The sequence below is a fragment of the Macrobrachium rosenbergii genome, chromosome 7, assembly GCF_040412425.1.
Source record: "Macrobrachium rosenbergii isolate ZJJX-2024 chromosome 7, ASM4041242v1, whole genome shotgun sequence".
Lineage (NCBI taxonomy): Eukaryota > Metazoa > Arthropoda > Malacostraca > Decapoda > Palaemonidae > Macrobrachium > Macrobrachium rosenbergii.
Genome location: NC_089747.1, coordinates 2752309 through 2772235, shown reverse-complemented (window position 1 = coordinate 2772235; position 19927 = coordinate 2752309). Strand labels below are relative to the sequence as shown.

The window sequence follows — 19927 nt, the reverse complement described above, 5'->3', positions numbered from 1 at the left end:
ATATATATATATATATATATATATATATATATATATATATATATATATATCAGTATATATATACATATATATAAAATAATATATATATATATACATATATATGTATATACGTATATTAAAATACTTAACTTAGCAGTTTACCTTTCTTTAAATTATATATCTGAAATAGGTTTCTGGATATGAAAGCTGAATTTCAATTTAGATATTATTAAATTAATCTACTGATTACGCCAAATATGAATGACAGTCGACTTTCTCCTTTAAAACAGGCATTGTTATTTTTTGTTAAATTAGGTAAGATACTGTATAATAACTAATAACTAACTAAAATAACTACAGCCGTTTTAAAGCTAATCTCACACGCCAACCGGAATATGTAATTCATTATACAACCCCCTAATGTATTAACGTAACAATATGCTAATGCATTAACGTAAAGTGAATAAACGAAAAAACAAATGACCACTTCTCCACCAGAGACAGGAAGCTTTCATGTTACAGTTTTGTTTATTAGTTCAAGTTTTTATCGTAATTTCTTGTCTGTTGTCGTCCGCTGTGCTGGCGATAAAGCATTTGTCCGAACAAACATGATAACGCAGACATTTTCCAGTGGACATTATTATTATTATTATTATTATTATTATTATTATTATTATTATTATTATTATTATTATTATTATTATTATTATTCGGAAGGTGACCCCTATTCATGTTGAACAAGTCCACCAAAGGGGCCACTGACTTGAAATTCAAACTTCAAACGAATCTGGTGTTCATTATTATTATTATTATTGGAAAGAGGAACCCTCAAGATTCCTGTGCATAACTTGTTCACTTGAAATAGAGAAGATTGCTGGGCCTTGAACCAGCCTGACTACCTTCACATCTCTTGAAAAAGGGGTCGCAGTTAGGACCTGAAAGTACTCGAGATTCAAGTAATATGTAAATATTTACAAGTAAACAAGTTATGCACAGGAATCTTGTGGGTTTCTCTTTCCATCTTCAGAAGAAAACTGTAAGAAGTTTTTGTTTGGATTATTATTATTATTATTATTATTATTATTATTATTATTATTATTATTATTATTATTATTATTATTATTATTATTATTATTATTATTTAGAAGACGAAGCCTACTCATATGGAACAATCCCACCACAGGAGCCACTGCCTTGAAATTCAAGCTTCCAAAGAATATTACGGTGTTCATTTGTAAGAAGTAACGTAAGGTCATAGGAAATGCAGAAAGAAGCGATCAGTTATCAGCAAAGAACAAATAAATTAACAAATTAATAAATGAATAGATAAAAATGTAAGTAAATTACAAGATTCAAGGAGAATTACCTTAGGGCAGAAATGCATTGCGTCTAAGAATTACACGACATCCTCGGGGAGACTTAATGTATAACTGATGAATTGTGTCAGATTATTCATTTTCGGCAAATAAAAAAAAAGGGGGCCTGTATGAACCAAAATGGAAAACAGAAGGGGTTTATATATAAATATTTTCGGGTAGCAATATGCATAATATACATATATACATACATATATATACATACAGTATATATATATATATATATATATATATATATATATATATATATATATATATATATATATATATATATATATATATATATATGTACATATAATATATGCAAAATGTAAATCCAATTCAGTTAAACGTGTCATAAACACGTCGCTAACTTGTCGCAAACACGTCATAAACAAGTTGAATACATAAACACACATCACAAACAAGTTGAATACAAGTCAACGACTTGTTGGTAGACTTAACCAGTGCTTCGAACGTTGATCCAAATTCTCGTGTAGTAATAAACACATTATAAAGTACAACATGTCATAAACACCTCGCCAACTTGTCGCAGACATATCTACAACATGTTGAGGACAAGTCAACGATTTGTTGGTAGACTTACCCATTGCTTCGTATGATTATCTGGCATTTGCCAAAGATTCGTTCCCCACTTCCGGTCGCTGACTTGTTGTCAAACTGTTTGTGATATGTATGCGATTAGTTGCCGACACGTGTTTATGGCTAGCTGTTTCACGATTCAACTCTTTCTGTTTTTTTCTTAAAATTTCAAATAATTCCTGTTTAAAAGTTTCGAACTGTTACATGGAAGCCAAAAATTCAAACTTTCCTGTGTTTTTGTTTAGTAGAATCTCTGTTCAAAATATTCGATTGTAATACACGTTCAGAAATGTGTTAGAAATATTAGTATATAATGTTGATTTTTTTGGTCAAATATCCATGAACATAATGTCTGTTTTGACCGTGATATTGAATTTCTGTTCACAAATATCAACGTTTATGCCAACTACAAAATTAATTACTTCAAATATCAACTCACATTTGTGTGCATTACTTTTTTTTTATCCGCAACACACTGAAAAGCTTTAAAATTATAGCAGAGTATATATTCATATTTAAATTCCAAATACTTTCAGTCCTTTTATTTCCATATGGAAACCTACTGATTCCTTAGCCTAAGACAAATTTTTATTCGAGTCCTATAGAAGGAAGACACGTGAATAATTACTCTATTTGTTTCGGCAATTTCTTTTTAGGCCTTAAGCCAGATCTTGTTCGTACAGGAGGCAGGAAGAACAAGGAAGAATCCTGTGGCCAGGAAAGGGCTCCTGCAGGAGGAGAGTCCCAGCGTGTTTTGGAGAAGAGGGCTCTCCAAGGAGGCTAAATCCAGCCTCCCTGGGTCTCTCTCTCTCTCTCTGTCAGCCAATGGTCGACCACAGGACTGTGCATGGCAGCTAAACAAACCGCACACGCCGTTAAAACTATAGCTCTCTCGTTGCCACGCTTACTGGGAGCCTCATCTTTGACATACTGTATAAGTTAGACTGAAAGGAAGAGTATTTACTTATAAAAATATATATTTACTTATAAAAAAAATATACGCTGTTCCCTTGGCCCCTTGGTTACGGAAGAAAGAGCATGAGAGTTACAAAAAAGTTCGCATTATCCTTTACGGCATCAAAATATAGTTTGGATATGAAAATGAACATTAATCTTCTTCTTAAAAACCTTGTAAGGATTCTTCTGCATCTTTGCCAAGGAATGCTAGTACAAAAAACATTCTGCCTTGATAAGTTAAGTATACCTTTGTTCTGCCTTGATAATATATATAAATTTATATAGGCCTATATATATTTCTTCTTAAAAACAGTGATGATTCTTCTGTGTTTTTGGAGAGGGAATATTGGCATGTAAACAAAACACTGAACGTCTCTTTCACTTGCGAAAGCAATCGAATTTTATTTGTTTTCGACGGTTCCAAGAAGAGGTGAAAGCAATTTTGGCGCAGATTTCCCCGCCCTAGGGGTTTTCACATATCCCTCAAAAAAGAAAGCAGGAAATTTCTCGGTATCGAACCTTCTTTCTGGGACGAAAGCATTTTCATTATTGCGAGAGAGAGAGAGGACAGGATTTCGTCCTAAAATTTGGCCCGGGGACAAGACCAGGCGAGAGCACTGAATCCTTATCCTAATGCTGTTTCTTTGATTAAAGCATTGCAATCTGTAGTCAGAGGTTTTTTTTTTGCATTTCCACTTTTTTTGTAAATAAACTATCGCATCTCCTTGTTTTGAAATAGATAATAAACAAATAAGACTCAGATTTCATGCTGAAAATAAATTTGTTATCATAAAATATATATTTGATACGAAGACAAAAGTTCTGAAATCTCTAAGCTTCCGTAAAGAAGAAGAAATCTCAAATACGAGACAACAGAAAATGGGACTATGCGTATGCGCACTCCGCCAATAACAAAACCCACGCTGACGCGGAAAAAAAATAAAAATAAATAACCCTTCAGTAGTAAACAGAGGACAAGGAAGGAGAAAGGATGCGGAGAGATAGTCAAGGTGTACTCAGCGTCCTGCGATGCAGGCCCTGGGGGAGGAGGAGGTTTAGGGGCTTAGGTCCCATGTGAAAGGTGGGGGGGAGGGAGAACAGCAACGGAACAGCCGAAGGTGAAACCCCTGGTTAGTTATCAATGAGCAGGAGGCAGGCAGGTGTATTTGTGTATGCCTGCGTGTGTGTTACCTGTTAAAAAAAAACAAAAAACAGACCACTGGGCTGCCCCTACCTGCCTAACCCCCTCTACAGGGACATCTACGGAGGGGAGAGTATACCTCCTTCCTCCTTCGCCGTCCGCCGTGAGACCACCACTGAAGTCATTTCGCCTAGATCTTATCTCGCTACAAAGCCCAGCCGACTCTTCTCTTTCTAACCGTCCTCCTGGGCAGCAGCGCCTGCTCTCTCTCTCTCTCTCTCTCTCTCTCTCTGTCTCTGTGTGTGTGTGTGTATGTGTGTTTCAAAGTTTGCTTTGCAACCACTTGAAGCAAATGCTCTTTAAGGACAGTCATGAAAGTGATTGACTGACGTTCTCTCTCTCTCTCTCTGTTTTAAGTTTGCAATTTCTTGAAACAAATGGTTTAGGATAGTCAGGAAAGTGACCAGCTAATCCTCTCTCTCTCTCTCTTCACCAGGTGCAATCATTCCTGCCGTGGACGCTAACGGCGGGAAAATAAATTATTTACACTCGGATCTGTGAGCTAAACAGATAGGCGGTCGTGTACACAGACACTCGCGCAGATTAATGGCCGTGTGGGATTATTATGCAAGGTCGTTATTGTGTGTGTGTGTGAGTATCAGTTTTTTTTATATTTAATGAAAAAGTTTTGGACTTTGTAAATAAGGAAAATGAATTTGATTTTAGATAATTTACGTCTAGTGTTTAATTATTACAGCTAGCAGTAGTAGTTGTAGTAATTAGTTGTAGTAATTAGTAGCTGTTAGCCTTTGCAACGGCCAAGATTTTATACGTTCTGAAAAAAGGAGGATAAGAAAAGAAAACTAATTAGGCCTAACCCCGAAAGAAAGAATAGACATACTTGAAAAAAAAAGAATTTTGCCCGAACTAGGAAAAACGGAAGTAAGCTAAAATTCCAAAGTTTAGTGGTGTCTAACCCTTTTATTTATCTGTTTATTTATCTTTTTAAATTTCCTATCATATATTTGCTTAATTGCTTGAGCAATACTCCCAGGCCCTTACACGCCTTCTCTCTTTCTCTGACGAAAATATTTTTAACATTTACTCGAATAGACACAAACATACTAATAAAAATTTTCCACGCATTGATGACTGATAAACCCTTGACCAAAAAGAATCAGGTACACCCCCACGGGAAGCCTCAATCCTAAGTCATTAATCCTTGAACACGCGAGAAATAAAAAAACATCCTTTACGACATCCCACCAAGACACCTGTTGACCCTGGCAATCATAATCTCGAGTAACCCCTTGAGTAATCTCCTCCATGGTGGGGTCACATCAGTGGTGGTCAAATCTTTGACTTTGAGCAGATGATATGTCTGTGACCACCTGTACACTTACCTGCAAAGCCGACAGTTCCCAAAAGGCCCCATAATTTGTGTAGGGCCGTGTCGAATGGACGCTGTTTAGAGGTGTTTAGGAGGAGAGGGGGGCCGGGGTGCCTGGGAGTCTTACCTACCCGGGTAATGGTACCCGGGTAATCTGGCTGTTGTTGTCTGCTGCTGATTTTGTCTGAAGTGAAGAAAAAGAGAAATGAAAGAGGGAGATGACCCACTGGTGTGTTTTTCATCTCTCTCTCTCTCTCTCTCTCTCTCTCAATTACTTTCTCTCTCTAGGACAGTCATGGACAATCATCTCTCTCTCTCTCTGAGTCACTAATTAAACACATGTTCTATTTCAGTCTCTCTCTCTCTCTCTCTCTCTCTCTCTCTCTCTCTTTAAACTCATGAAACTGAACAACAATGATACTTAGGGACGATAAACTCGCAACAATTGATGCTTCTCTCTCTCTCTCTCTCTCTCTCTCTCTCTCTCTCTCTCTCTCTCTCTCTCTCTCTAAACTTGCAACAACTTAATTACTTAGGGACTATCATGAACCACTAATGCCTCTCTCTCTCTCTCTCTCTCTCTCTCTCTCTCTTTCTACGTTTTAAAACTACTTGCAATAAATGCTTTAGGGACATCTCCATGAAAGTAACCCATAAATCTCTCTCTCTCTCTCTCTCTCTCTCTCTCTCTCCTCAATTCAAACATTCCTAGAGACTATCTCCTGTCAAATCATTAGGAAGTGACGGGCTCAAAAACCTGTCTCCTTACCGTCACTGACAGAGAATAGTCCTTCCATATTCCTGTCTTTGACAGGTGTAATTACAGGTGTGTGTGTGTCCTCCATTGTTTGTTCTGAGTGACAAAAGAGCCACTTGGCAGAGATGACTTTCATTAGCATGAATGACTTGTTCAGAGGGTAGCATTAATGCTAATGAGTAGTAATTAGAGGCTATACTATATATATATATATATATATATATATATATATATATATATATATATATATATATATATATATATATATATATATATATATATATATATATATATATATACATATATTTGCCATAGCTTGTGTTTGAAATCTATGCTGCACTGAGTTAGTCTTTTCTGTTTTCATAGACGATCTACTTGAAGAGTATTATGTACATTGGAATATAACCTAACCAGATTTACCTTAACCTTTACTTCCACAAATATCACTACTGTTCAAGCAAATCGTCTATAAAAAAATCATAAACTAAATAAAATTTCATGTCTTAACTCAGAGCAGCATTGACTCCACGCACAAGCTATGGAAAATATTCACCAAATGAAGGTAACTATAAATGAACATAAAGAGAATTGGGAGGCAAAAATGCAAGTTATCCCTATAGATTCATTCTCTATTAAGATATCTATCTCATTTTCTATGAATTTTAGTGGGGTAACTAAACCATTAATATATGACTGACGTGATCATAGTGGATTAATATTACTGGAAAGATTTACAGAATAGATGAAAATAGCGTTGATAAATTGCACAAAAGTAATAGGCTGTAGTTTTTTTATTTTCATTTGTGGGAAAATATCTACTGATGTGTTTTGCATGAGTAGGCTACGTGTTCTTTTTGTATTTAAAGGCAAAAAATAGGTCTACCAAGTTTGGCATCGTGGCATCAAAATTTATATTAAGCTAAGTCCAAAAATAATGTGAAACTGACTGATTTTCTGTTTCATCAACTTCTTGCAATGAAAGAACTTGGGCATATCAAACCACAGTAGGCCTATGCTACACTGAAAAGACACTTTTTAAAATCAAGTTTAGGTTTCTAATAAATAAAAAGCTCCCTATCGCGAAGGATACAACACACGAAAAGTCTTTGTGAATAGAATTACGTTTTTGAAGCAAAATACATTTCAATCAAATCACTTAACACGGTTCAGTATTATTACTTTGTTTGGATAATGTCAAGATTAGCGAACCCAATGATCCCCACGTAAAGAATGGCCAACTCTTTCCGGTCAGAACTCCAATTCCACGTGAGGGCTAGTACTAAACACGGCGAAACATTGATTCATTTACACTGTTTCGCCGTGTTTAGTACTAGTCCCTGGGGTGTCAAATGTATTTCGCCTTGTTTAGTACTAACCCCTGGGGATCAGATGTCTGGTACCGAAGTGTTCATGTCTAGAATAACGAACCCAATAATCTTCTTGTAAAGAATATTGAACCCTGCTGCGAGTGGGTTCGCTAATCTTGACATGATCCTTTGTTTTTATTTTGACAAACATTTTTAGTGAACTTGGCTTCATCATCACCAAAAATCTCAGATATATTGATAAATGAAAGAAATGTCTCTATTTATTGCAAATTATCTTTGTCGCACATAGGCTACAATTACATTTTTGAAACTAAGTGTATATCAATCATAATTTTAAAAATCCTTACACAGAAGCATATAATCAGTATATTATATTTGATTTTTATTTCACATGGGCTTAATCTAAGCCATTAGACCTACCTCGAAGAGTGAGAGCCCTGAAGTGAAGTAATTCATCATCGGCTCGTACGGGTTTACTTCAAGAGCAAGAGCCCGTGCTGGCTAATAGGTCTATACCAGCTTAATCTACGGCAAAAATAAAGTAGTTAGTTGTCAAGTGAATATGTCTTTTTTATTTATAAAAGTGTGAATTTATTATATTTAATTTGAATTTAGACTGACGTTCAATTTCCTTTAAATTTCAGTATTGTTATGTCGACTATTCCAGTTATCAAATATAGCAATCAGGCAATCTGAATTCTATTGGATTTAGGGCCAGAGAGAGAGAGAGAGAGAGAGAGAGAGAGAGAGAGAGAGAGAGAGAGAGAGAGAGAGAGAGAGAGAGAGAGAGAGAGAGAGAGAGAGAGATCAGGAGTGTGTTCAGGGGTGGATGGCTGGCTAACGGAGAATTATAATCTTTTATTGTGTTTTACACACCGAAGATAAAGTATAAAAGTATGATAAAAGAAAACATAAAAAGTATGATATTCCATCATGAAACCAAATGCAAACAAGCCTCATATAAAAGCCACAGATGACTGCCATTTTGAAGTAATCTATCAATCATTCACTGACGTACAGCGCAATGACCATTGTTTGCCAGGATGCTTTCCTGTCGTTTATTTATTTTGTCATTTTAGACGCTCAGGATATAAATAACTCTTAGCATCTTTAATCTTATCCGTTTTAATGATTAAAAAGTACATTTTCCTTCGGCATTTTGGTTCTGGAAATATGTCTTTGCAGATTTCAGCGATTTGTGTCACGGCGTAAAAAGAGGACCGCAAATCTCACGCGCCATTTAATGAAGCGCCGAGTCGGAGCTGTCATTAAACGAAATATCGATTATTTAACGAAACGTTGTGCATAATTTATACAACAAAAAATATAAAATACACTAAATTCATCACAATATACGTATATAAACGTATAAAATTCATTCGAAAGATGAGGCGTACTACGGGTAACATCACGCTAAGTCTAAACCCTAAGGAGAAAATGATTATTTAAATGATTAAAACCATACATAAATCATACATTAAAATACGAACCGCATTAAATACATCACACATAAAGAATTATACATATAAAAAACCTATTCTAGGGACGAGGAATCCCACAGGGGACCATCCCAACATAGGCCTAGAGCGACTGATCGAAAACGTTTGCAGCGGCGGCGGTGACTCAACGAACACGTCCGCTCGTATCTGGCCCCCCTCCCGAATTATCTAGTGTTTTCTGCGGTGTCATTCGTCTTGCTTCGTTTCTCGAGTGATTTCGTTTTAATACAAGTCTGCTGGAACGATTGAATACGCGGGTACGTCGTGCCAATCGGAAATAATGCTGGTTTTGGCCGTAGGCCTACAGCTTCTTAGGCCTGTCGTCATTTAGGCTTTTTGTTTCCGAAATGGGGAGAATTATAGAATTATTCGTTTTTTTTAAGAGATAATCACGGCATCTCGTTGTTGCATTGGCCAGACTGAGGAGTTCAGTCTAAGGACGAACGTTTGTCGTAGGGCAGGCCAGGGTAGGCCTATAGGCCTCCTCACGGTAGTAGGCGATTCGCCGTAGGCCGGTAGTCGCCTAACCTACAGGCCTATTCAGTTTTGTATTCTTTCAATACACTAATTAGGCTAATTGACTGGGTAGGTTTCAAGCATAGCCTACTGCAGGCTAGCCTTACAATTAGCCAATGTATTTTGGTTATGGCCCATAGGCCTACATCAGAATAGGCCTAGGGTCGTTGGGCACAGGTTTTTATTCCACATCCGACGTCGCTTTTAGGGGGTCTGTTTGTGTAGACCCCAGGTGCCAGATCAGGCTAAGTTGGAAGCTGCTTTGGGTTAGGTTAGGTTAGGTAAAACGAAGGCCAGGTTAAGGTAGGCCTATATTGGCTTCAGCGGTCTGTCCCAAAATGTGTCCTTTATTTACGTGCAATTATTCTTCACATTTATTGTTATTCATTGTCGTATTCTGTTAGTTTTTGGTGGAGATGGATGTTACTGGTCGTTTTGGCCGTAATTTAGGCCGTAACGTCCAACACAACGTAAGAAGTGATGTTTATGGTATTTACCGTTATCTTTATGGTATTTTCTGTCATTGTTTATGCTTTACCTACATCCCCATGGGATTGGTACAACACGCGGCGCCCAGTTTTGCGTGTAAACGCGACTACAGCCTAAATAACTTGCAGCTGAAACGACCCGAACTTGCATGATCTGGCCCAGGCTGTCCGTTAACTTCGGGAACCATTTCAGATCGAATACAACCTAACCGGAACTACTTTTACCTAACCTAACCTCAGATGCGGCGGCCTTTACCTTGCTGGGTCTAATTGTACCTGTCCCTTAAGCTATTCTTGTGTTAGAAAAGACTTCAGGGGAACTTCTGCGTTTGGCTTGAGGAACAGATTAGGTTAGGCCCAGAGATCTATAGCTTTCCTAGAAATCGGTTCCGTTTTACAATTAAATCGGTCGGATTCTGGGAGGCTATGATAGCCCTAGACTAATCCGTGAACATCACACACTTACGATCAATCGTTTGGCAGCCTACACCCTACCCTAATCTCACTGGGAGGTCGCCTGCTAGCCTGCTCATACATCCTGGATATTCTAGAATGATTCCAGTTGGGCTAGCGGTCATTGGGACTTCTTTTCTGTATAATCGGCGAACGTTACCTCACCTTGTGCGGAATACAGCGTCATCCATTCGTTATGTGAGATGATAAGCTTAAATTTTCACACCTAGGCTATTGACTTCAAAAGTGTGTTAGCCGAGGTTTCCCTAGCCTAGATTTTAGGCCTGTTGTATAAAATGGTCCTGGTCGTTTCGACCGTAAGTCATTTAGGCCGTAAAATCCAAAACAACGTAAGACATTATGTTTATGGTATTTACCATCATTATTTTATGTTTTATGTAATCCCCAAGAGGCTGGCACTGAAAACGGCGCCCATTTTGGACATCATCGTGCTTATGGAAAACGACCCGAACTCATATAGAAAACATCAATCATTGTATAGAATGCTGTATAGGGTTACTTTATTAAATAGTGGGGGTGTATTATAAACTTTTTTTTATCTCAGTTATGGTTTTGTAGGCGTTTCCTTGAAAATTTTTAAAAATCAATGAAAAGTTGACTAGATTTTAATCAGTGCACTTTAGGTCAGCTACCTCTGTTTTAAGTTTTGGTCAATATAATGTACAAATTTCATATTTTATTTCCAAAAAGTGAAAGTTTTTTTATTTAAAGATGGCCTGGAGTCATCCATAGATCTTAAAAAACTCAAGTTTTCTCCATCGGTGGGTAGTATCTCTAACTAGAGATAAGATGACAGCCCTAATCACTTTATTAAAAACATCACTGCAGCCTGCAACATTATATTGCTGTAATATCCAGAATACCCTCCCTGGCGGGGATTAGTGCAACCAGTTCACTTCACATAGTGCACTGTAGGCATTACTAAAGGCTGTTCTCAGCTTCCCTTCAGCCCCTAACTATATCCACTTTTTAGCCTTTTACTTGACCTTCGTTCCACTTCCTTTATTCAATCTTGCTGTTCAACCACTCCCTCTTGTCACTGTCTAGAGCGCTAAATAGCTGATGGTCTTCAGGTACTTGGTTTTGTAGCTGAATTTCTATAAAACAGTTACAGCAATCAGAATCATTCTAGAATACCCAGCTTAGTGATGTGTGAACAGACTAGCAGGCGACCTCTCAGTGAAATTAGGGTAGGGTGTAGGCCGGTAAACGATTGGTCGTAAGTGTGTGACGTGCACAGGCTAGTCTAGAGCTGTCGTAGCATCCCAGAATCTGACTGATTTAATTGTAAAATGGAACCAATTTCTAGGAAAACTATAGATCTGAACTGAAAGTATCGGTTAGTGTTATTAAGTGAAACCTGCCAACTCTATCTTTCTGTTTTAGTTTGGAATAACTTTTAATTGGTATTATTATACTGCTAGTTTGGAAAATAATTGTGAATTGACAATGTACCATATTGTTTATGTAGTATATTTAGCCAGTGCTGATAATTTCTTGGAAGGCATATTTGTCCATTTTTGCTGGCCCTCACACTCATTTAAGGATAGGGGGCTCAGGAATAAGTCATACCCAGGCATAAAGCAATACCAAGATATTTAAGTCTTTATTATATATGAGTTTACCAATACCTCATGCAAAAATTGTTATCCATGCTAGAAAAAACTGAACCTAATTTATTTTGAAATTTTGTGTTTTGATAATTTATTTCTCTCTCATTTCAGTGTTCAAGAGGAGACTTTCTACTTGTTGAAATCCAAAGACCAGTGATTTTGGAAAACTTCTTACAGGGTAATATTCTGTGCCAAATGACATTTCATCAGGAAATCGGGAACTGTCTGTAATTACAGATTTCCTTTTTATTTAGTTTCATTTTTTAATGCCAGTTGAAAGTGATCGTTTTGAAGAAATGGTCCTCTATCATGTATGATATGTTGTATATGCCGAAGGTACGACATATTTGGCTATATATAGCCAACGATGGTTTCATATTGTGTCGTTTTTGGTTGCGGGAATAATTCAGAGTGTGGAGTCAACAAGTCCTATTTCAAAATCCCCGTCGTGGACCAGAATGGGAAGAGGAAAGAGAGCCTCTTGTCACAGCTGAGACAGGAAGCTTGGATCTCAAATCTGTCTTCTTCTAATCTGAATGTTGAGGATTTGGAGGCCTACAGAATATGTTCAGATCATTTTGTCAAAGGTAAGAGATTGACAGTTGTTTTAGTGATGACTGTACATGCAATTTTGCCCCGTGAAAGTACAAACAATTGCTTTACAAAGCCTTGTGTGTGCTGATTTTGTGAGATCAGACTAAGTCATGGATAAGTGGTATGGCATAGTAATTAATAATTCTATGGAAATTTTTTTTGCAGCTATTTGGCTGCAAGTTTCAATGTCCATGCGGTTGTTTCATTTTTGATCTTGTGGATTTTTGCCAAAGCGATATTTCAGAAAGCTATTTCTTTCACTATTATGTAAACCCTCTGTATTCATGTTCTTGTGATTCGCTGACTCACCTATTCGCTGATTTCTCTACGGAACATATATACACATTATTCGTAGAAAATTCGCCCATTCGCTGTATTTTTCACTGAGAAATATTCACTGATTACTGCATTTTCATATAATTTTTATGACTAAAACTATTAAAATACTCAGGTATAAGCATTTCTAGATTTTTTTATGTTTGAACTATCAAAATAGGCAGTTCTAAGTGTTTTGAGAGGGGTTTAAGTATTTGCTGATTTTAGCTATCCTTGGGGGGGTGTGGTACGCATCCCCAGCGAATCCCGGGTGTTTACTGTATTTTGCAGGCAATTGCCTACTGTAGCTTTGCATTTAAGTTATTTTCAATATCAACAAAGCCAGAGTTTGGGAAGCATATTTTGGTTAGGTTAGAATTATGTTAATTAGAATCCTTAACGTTAGTCTTATTCGATTCACTGTCTAGCCACATTTGAATGGTCATATTCGATTCCCTGTCCAAGCCGCGTTTGAATTGTGGACAAGGTTGGTCACCCATACTCATTTTACACCAGCACAATCTTCATTAATTTTCGGATATATCACAACAAACCAAGTGTTTGGTGTCTTCTCCGGAATTGTTGGTCAGATTTGAATCCAGGGCAAAGGCAGGTCTTTGCAAGGGTCCCCTGACTTGATTTATGTTAGTATAATCACTCATTTTCTATGTTGTATTTGCTTAAACTTTTCTCTTATGGCAACAGAATCTGGCATTTCTGTTATTTTTGGGTAATAACTTGGCCAGAATGGTACACAAAGTCTGTTGCTTCCAGCTCATCAATATCGATATCATGCTTGTTTCAACCAGGCTGTGGTACCCCATTGTAATAACAGCTTATTTATTTTAAAAGAGGGATCTTTAAAACTGGACTCAGTTCTCTTGTCAGTCTGTATCTCTGAGTAACCTCAGATAGAAGAGGGAATTTGCTAATGGTAATTGTAGAAGGCTTGATCTCTAGATGCAACACTTTCATACAGAACTTTAATCATGATCATTCAACATACTAAAGCAGGAAAGGCCTCTCTCTCTCTCTCTCTCTCTCTCTCTCTCTCTCTCTTTATGTAATGTTAATATTGGCTTGGTGTCTTTAATATCTAGGCACCATTCTGTATATATGGTCTGCTCCACATGTATATACCTCTAAGTATACCTTAGTTTAACCAGACCACTGAGCTGATTAACAGCTCTCCTAGGGCTGGCCCGAAGGATTAGACTTATTTTACGTGGCTAAAAACCAATTGGTTACATAGCAACGGGACCTACGGCTTATTGTGGAATCAGAACCACATTATACCGAGAAATGAATTTCTATCACCAGAAATAAATTCCTCTAATTCTTCATTGGCCGACCGGAGACTCGAACTCGGACCTAGCAGAGTGCTAGCCGAAAACTCTACGGACTCGTCCAACAAGGAACTATATATACCTCTATTTTGGTGATCAAGGATATGTTCCCTAAAAGATGAAAATTGGAGCAAGGCCATGTTAAAGATGTTGGACAGCTAATTGGGAAGAGACCAAATGGGAAAGGATGGGAAAGTAATGGTCTGGAAGCTTCGCAGCTTGGGACTGAAGGGGGCACTGCAAAGAGGCATTAGAATTGTTTCCAGTTTACTATGTAAGGCACACTGTAAGCAGTACTCTACTGTGAAGTGTCATGTAAGTTCTGTGTATAAACAGCACCCATACCACAAAGTTCTACAGATATTTTGTGTCGGTAAAACATGAGATTTTTTGTTAAGTTTGTCTTCATCCTTTGGTTGGGGTCCCCTCTGTAAAGCTTGTAGTTAGACTGAAAAGGTGATTTGTATTTGATAAAACGAAGTGTATTGAGAATGCTTAACAAATTCAGGTAACTTTTAGAATATCTGAGATGTCAAGACATGATGTGGAATTTACTTACATACAGTAGTGGATAACAGCACAACCAACAAAATTCTTTAATGTTCAGATGAATGTTTATATATAAATTTTTTCAAATAATTTTGGGACCATTTTTCACTTGTCTAAAATTCATAAGGTGAATGAGGTTTGATGCTCAGTTTTTGTATTGTATATTTGTAAGGGATGATTATTAAGGCATAATTAGAAAATATGAATAAAAGATTGAATATAATTTGCATGTCTGCATTACAAAATGAACTGTAATTTAACAGTTGATGTATTAATTTTTTTTTTTTGCAGGGGAACCATGCAGTTTGTATGATGTACATAATGTCGACTGGGTTCCAACTCTGAATCTTGGTGAAAGACTAGACTTTATCCATACGAGAACGAGAAGCCCAGAGCCACAGAGGGAAAGAGTGAAGGAGACACCAACTTCAGATTGTCACTTACCCCATAAGGAAACTGCCACTGATTCCAACTTGGGACCTGTGTTAAAGGGCAGTGTACACAGTGTTTTAAAAAGAAACAATTCCCCTTTCCCAGGTGTGGCAGAACGCAGTAGAACTTGTTCAGAGGTTGGTTCAGTTGTTCCAGAGGGCTCACAGTCAAAAAATGAACACAGTAAGAAGAGTTTTGATGGTGCTGGAAAGACGCTGAAACATTCTGTCCCGAGTGCACAAGACATTCCAGAGAAAAGGTTGCAGTGCGTTGTTAACAAAAGTGATCTCCCAAACGATGCGTCTTTGAAGGGAAGTGGTCCCTGTATTGCAGTGCATCAATTGGATCACCCTTATTCAAAAATTGCAGTTGAAGGAGGTAATGAATTTGATGTCGTCTGGAGTGCAACATAATCATTCAAAATAATCATAAATCAGATTCTATGTTAGGAGCATGTGAATGAAGTGGCCATTGCTAAGTTTTCTCAGGTTCACCTTTTGTTACCTTTAAGATTCTAGGATTACTGTTCCTCTGAGACTCTGACCCCTTGATCTTGCATGGGAATAAGAGATATTATCTTTGATCTGATGAATTCATCTTAGATTAGTGCTGCTCTTCTAAGTAAATCAGGCCTTTCCTTTTATCCTGTTGCTTTTATTTTGCTTTTTGTGGCTAGAAAACAGATATTGATTTATGATGTTTTTTGTATGTTAGGCAGTGTAGAGGTGGACGTCCTGCCTCATTATTCATAGAAGTGGAACACCTAATGTGGCTGAGTGGGTGGAAACACTTATAACAAACAAGGCACTAAAGTATTTGGTCCAGTTTTGATACAATGACAAACTGATAAGTTATGGAGTGTCCTTTGTTTCCCCCTCTTTTCTCAGGTTAGAGAAGGTATGGACCTGGGAGGAAGAATGTGGAAAAAATGCTTCAGATTTTAATTTCAGTGTTTTGAGAAATTTTTTACCCATTTATTTATGAAGCAGCCCAGCATTTTACATATGTATATAATTTGCTTTAACACAGTTAGTCAATAAATGAAGTTATTCTTCAAAGAAATGCTTCTTCTCCCAGATGTGTATTCTGCCACTGGGGTGATGCTCCCTTGTATATTACAAGTTGCAGTTTCCAAGCTTGGCCGACACTTGACGAAAGTGTGCACGTCTTAAGAAAGCTTCAGTAGCCAGGGAAGTTTCGCTTTGTATTTTTGCACAAGGAGAGTGTGGCAGTTGATAGCACCCTGGCCTTCCATTTGAGAGACCTGGGCTCGATACTGATGGAAGATCACAAAACAAATGAGGGAGGCTAGAAAATAGACCAAAATCTGAAAGACCGAGAGGACTTTGTCATGTGAAGAGAAGAAAAAGTGTAGTTGTAGAAGTACCTGACGAAGACAAGTATAAAAGTGCAGAAAATCATGAAGGAAATTCATAGATGAAGACCTGAGCTGCAGAAATTGTAAAAAACAAAAGCGTGCGAAAGCTCATTGTGCATTTGAATAGATACAACGAAGATTTGATTTAAAAACTCGGATTGTGATGGTGATGGTGATGTATTTTATTTTAGTTCTCCTCTTGTATGCTTTTCTCTGTATTTCATATTCTATTCTTTTGGAACATACCAGGTTAGTTAATGGCCTTTTCAGCTTAATCTTAAGAATATGCATGCTTTCTAAAGATAATGACGAATCTTTCGTGAATACACGCTGACTTCCCACTCAGTGATCTTTTCCATGATCTCCGTAATATACTTTCAGATTTAAGTGACGCAGACAGCTCCCGTACTGTATCGGCTTCTTCCCCTCCTTACTACTATTCAAGTGAGAATGACGACGACTTCGTTTTTGTACCTGCCGCTTCAGTCATTGTTCCCAAAGACGAACCACTGCTTGATAAGGAGGCGTACGCACTGGTAGAAGAACCCGCTCCAGTTTTAAGCGAAGACAACAGCTTGCTTCGTGGCGCGAAGAAGGAATTGTCACCGGATGAAAGTGATTTGCCTGATTGCTTAACAAGTTTCCTTTGTGCCATGGAAGTTATTGAGATTTCAGATGATGAGGTAAGTAGATTATGGTTATTCCTCATTGATTATTAATTTTCTGATCTTATAGGATGTGCCAGCCAGTTACATGTCTAGTGACTTATATGTTTCCTTTCTTGCGTCACTGCTGTAGTGGCTTCTTTGTCTCGTTGTTTCTTCTTGACATTTAAATACCATTTTGGCTTTTACTCTTCATTCCCTGGTAGATGTTATCGTATACACATGCCTTACAATTCATGCAATGCCCTTGGTTGATGGTGCAGGAAAAACATCACCTTAACAAAAGCTTGGATTTAGAATGGGCTTGGTTGATGGTGCAGGAAAAACATCACCTTAACAAAAGCTTGGATTTAGAATGGGTGTAAGATCATGCTAAAACAAGGATAAAATGTACCTAGTGATTTTAGTCACTTTTGTTGCATGTGTACTGTATTCCAGGTCCACACTCTTCACATTTCAGTAGTTTTGGTTAAACAGAGAGAGTTGTGACTGCTTGATATTAAATCTGTGTTCCGATCCTAACTGTATCATGTCTGTAGACAGGCAAATTAGAATTTGAAGTCTCTCATAGGATATAGGATAACTTTCTTTTTATCTTTTTAAGTCTACATTTCATTCGTGTACAGAGCATCCCTTCATACTGATCGGGAATAGTTGTATGGAAAAGCTGCTCTTGTTACTTATTACTGAACAACAGTAAATGTGCCTTGCTGTCGAACTTCTCAGTTCCAGAGGTCCTTTGTTCCTCACACCGTTGGACTGTGGCACAGTCTCCCTGAGGATGTTGTGCAGCTGGAACCACAAAAGTTCAAGCAAAGATGTAATGCATGAGTACCCTGAAACAATTCTCCTTGTATTTTAATAATTTATATATATTTTTATCTATTTATTTACTAATTTGTTCATTTTTTCTTTCCTAGTAACTGAACTCTTCTTTCTGTATTTCGTATGATTGTCTGTTACTTCTTTCAAATGAACACCATATTCTTTGGAAGCTTGAATTTCAAATCAGTGGCCCCTGTGTGCTTGTTCCATATGAATAGGGTTCATGTTAAGAATAATATTAATAATAATAGTATGATATTTCTAACCTTGTAATATCTGTTGGTGAATGGAGTCAGTGATGAAATGTTCTTCTCAGGGTACCCTGGAACGCACTCTTGTTGCCTCTTTTAGTTTTTAGAATTGGGAATATGTAAAAAATGCTTTATTCAGTTCATACAGATCATATGCTTTACAGAACGTTGTTGAAGAGGTTCCCAAGAAGAAGTCGTCTGGTGGTGTAAAACGTCCTTTTCGATGCATCAACTCTGAATGTAGAACGGAAAAGGATTTGCTCTATGCCCAGCTGTTTGTTCGTCGGCATTTCGGTGTCCCTTCTTGCCCAAAGTAAGTGCGTTCCTATCAAGCACAGTGTTACAAGTAAAGGTAAAAATGAATTTGAGTGAAGGTTTTTATAAAAACTGGTTTGCACTGTTTATTTTCTAAGAGAAGAATAATTGTTTACCTGTTATGCATACCTACGTTCACTTTGTAAGTTAGAGAAGAATAATTGTCTGCCCATGTATGCAAGTGTTATAAGTTGTGTGAAAAATAACTTTTATTTGTTGTGAATTTTGTACCAAGTTTCTGTTTTATTTCAGTTTAACTTGTCTGCTGGTAAAAATTGATTTGTTTGCTAATGAACCCATAAATCGAGTGCTATTTCATTGAACTGTAAAAGGAGATTGCTAGTCACTGCTGATAAGCAGGGCTGTACTGATGATGACATACTTTCCATATGCAGCTCACATGCAGACCTGACCTATGGTAGCCCTGCAGTGCTGAGTGCCAGAGCTGTCAGTAGCAGCTCAGGTACTAATTAAAAGTGCCATTGATCTCTCTTTCAGATCCCTTCAACTGTTTCATTTTCTATACAGTGCAGGATTGAATATGTATGGATATACAGTAAACCTCCTTATTCGCAGGGAATGCGTACTGCACCCCCTCGCAAATAGCTAAAACCCGCTAATACTTAGAACCCCTCTAAAAACACTTAGAACTGCCTATTTTGATAGTTTAAACACAAAAGAACCCCTCTGAAAATGCTTATACCTGAGTATTTTAATAGTTTTATCACAAAAAGTGCATTTAGTCATGAAAATGATATGAAAATACAGTAATTAGTGAATATTTCTCAGTGAAAAATACTGCGAATGGGCCAATTTTCCGCGAATAATTGGTAGATACGTTCCACAGAGAAATCCACGAATATGTGAGTCTGCGAATAGTGAGACCACGAATACGGGGGGTTTACTGTATGGCACAATTTTTTTATACACTTGCTGTTAAATTGATTTAGTTTTTCCCTAAAAATGAAACAAAAAACTATTTTCTTATACAAGCTAAGAACATATACAGAATTGCCCTCGTCTCTGACCCACATTTGAATTGTCAAATGCTTATAACACAAAGTATTAACTGGGTTGTCAGCTGAGACCCTCTGGGTCTCATAACTTGTGTGTACTACTCACCTGTCTGTGATGAGCTCTCTCCTTCATTTGGTGAG

General features: G+C 37.3%; 1 protein-coding gene across 1 annotated transcript in view; it reads left to right on the top strand.

Moving 5' to 3' along the window:
* Nucleotides 1–9112: 9112 nt before the first annotated feature.
* The window catches only part of LOC136839937 (histone-lysine N-methyltransferase eggless-like), a 44815-nt gene continuing 34000 nt past the window's right edge, over nucleotides 9113–19927 (top strand). The window contains 5 exon segments of the mRNA XM_067106210.1: nucleotides 9113–9266; nucleotides 12212–12687; nucleotides 15196–15714; nucleotides 17096–17397; nucleotides 18620–18768. Of these exon segments, the coding sequence (XP_066962311.1) occupies nucleotides 12468–12687; nucleotides 15196–15714; nucleotides 17096–17397; nucleotides 18620–18768 (1190 nt within the window). The 5' untranslated portion in view covers nucleotides 9113–9266; nucleotides 12212–12467.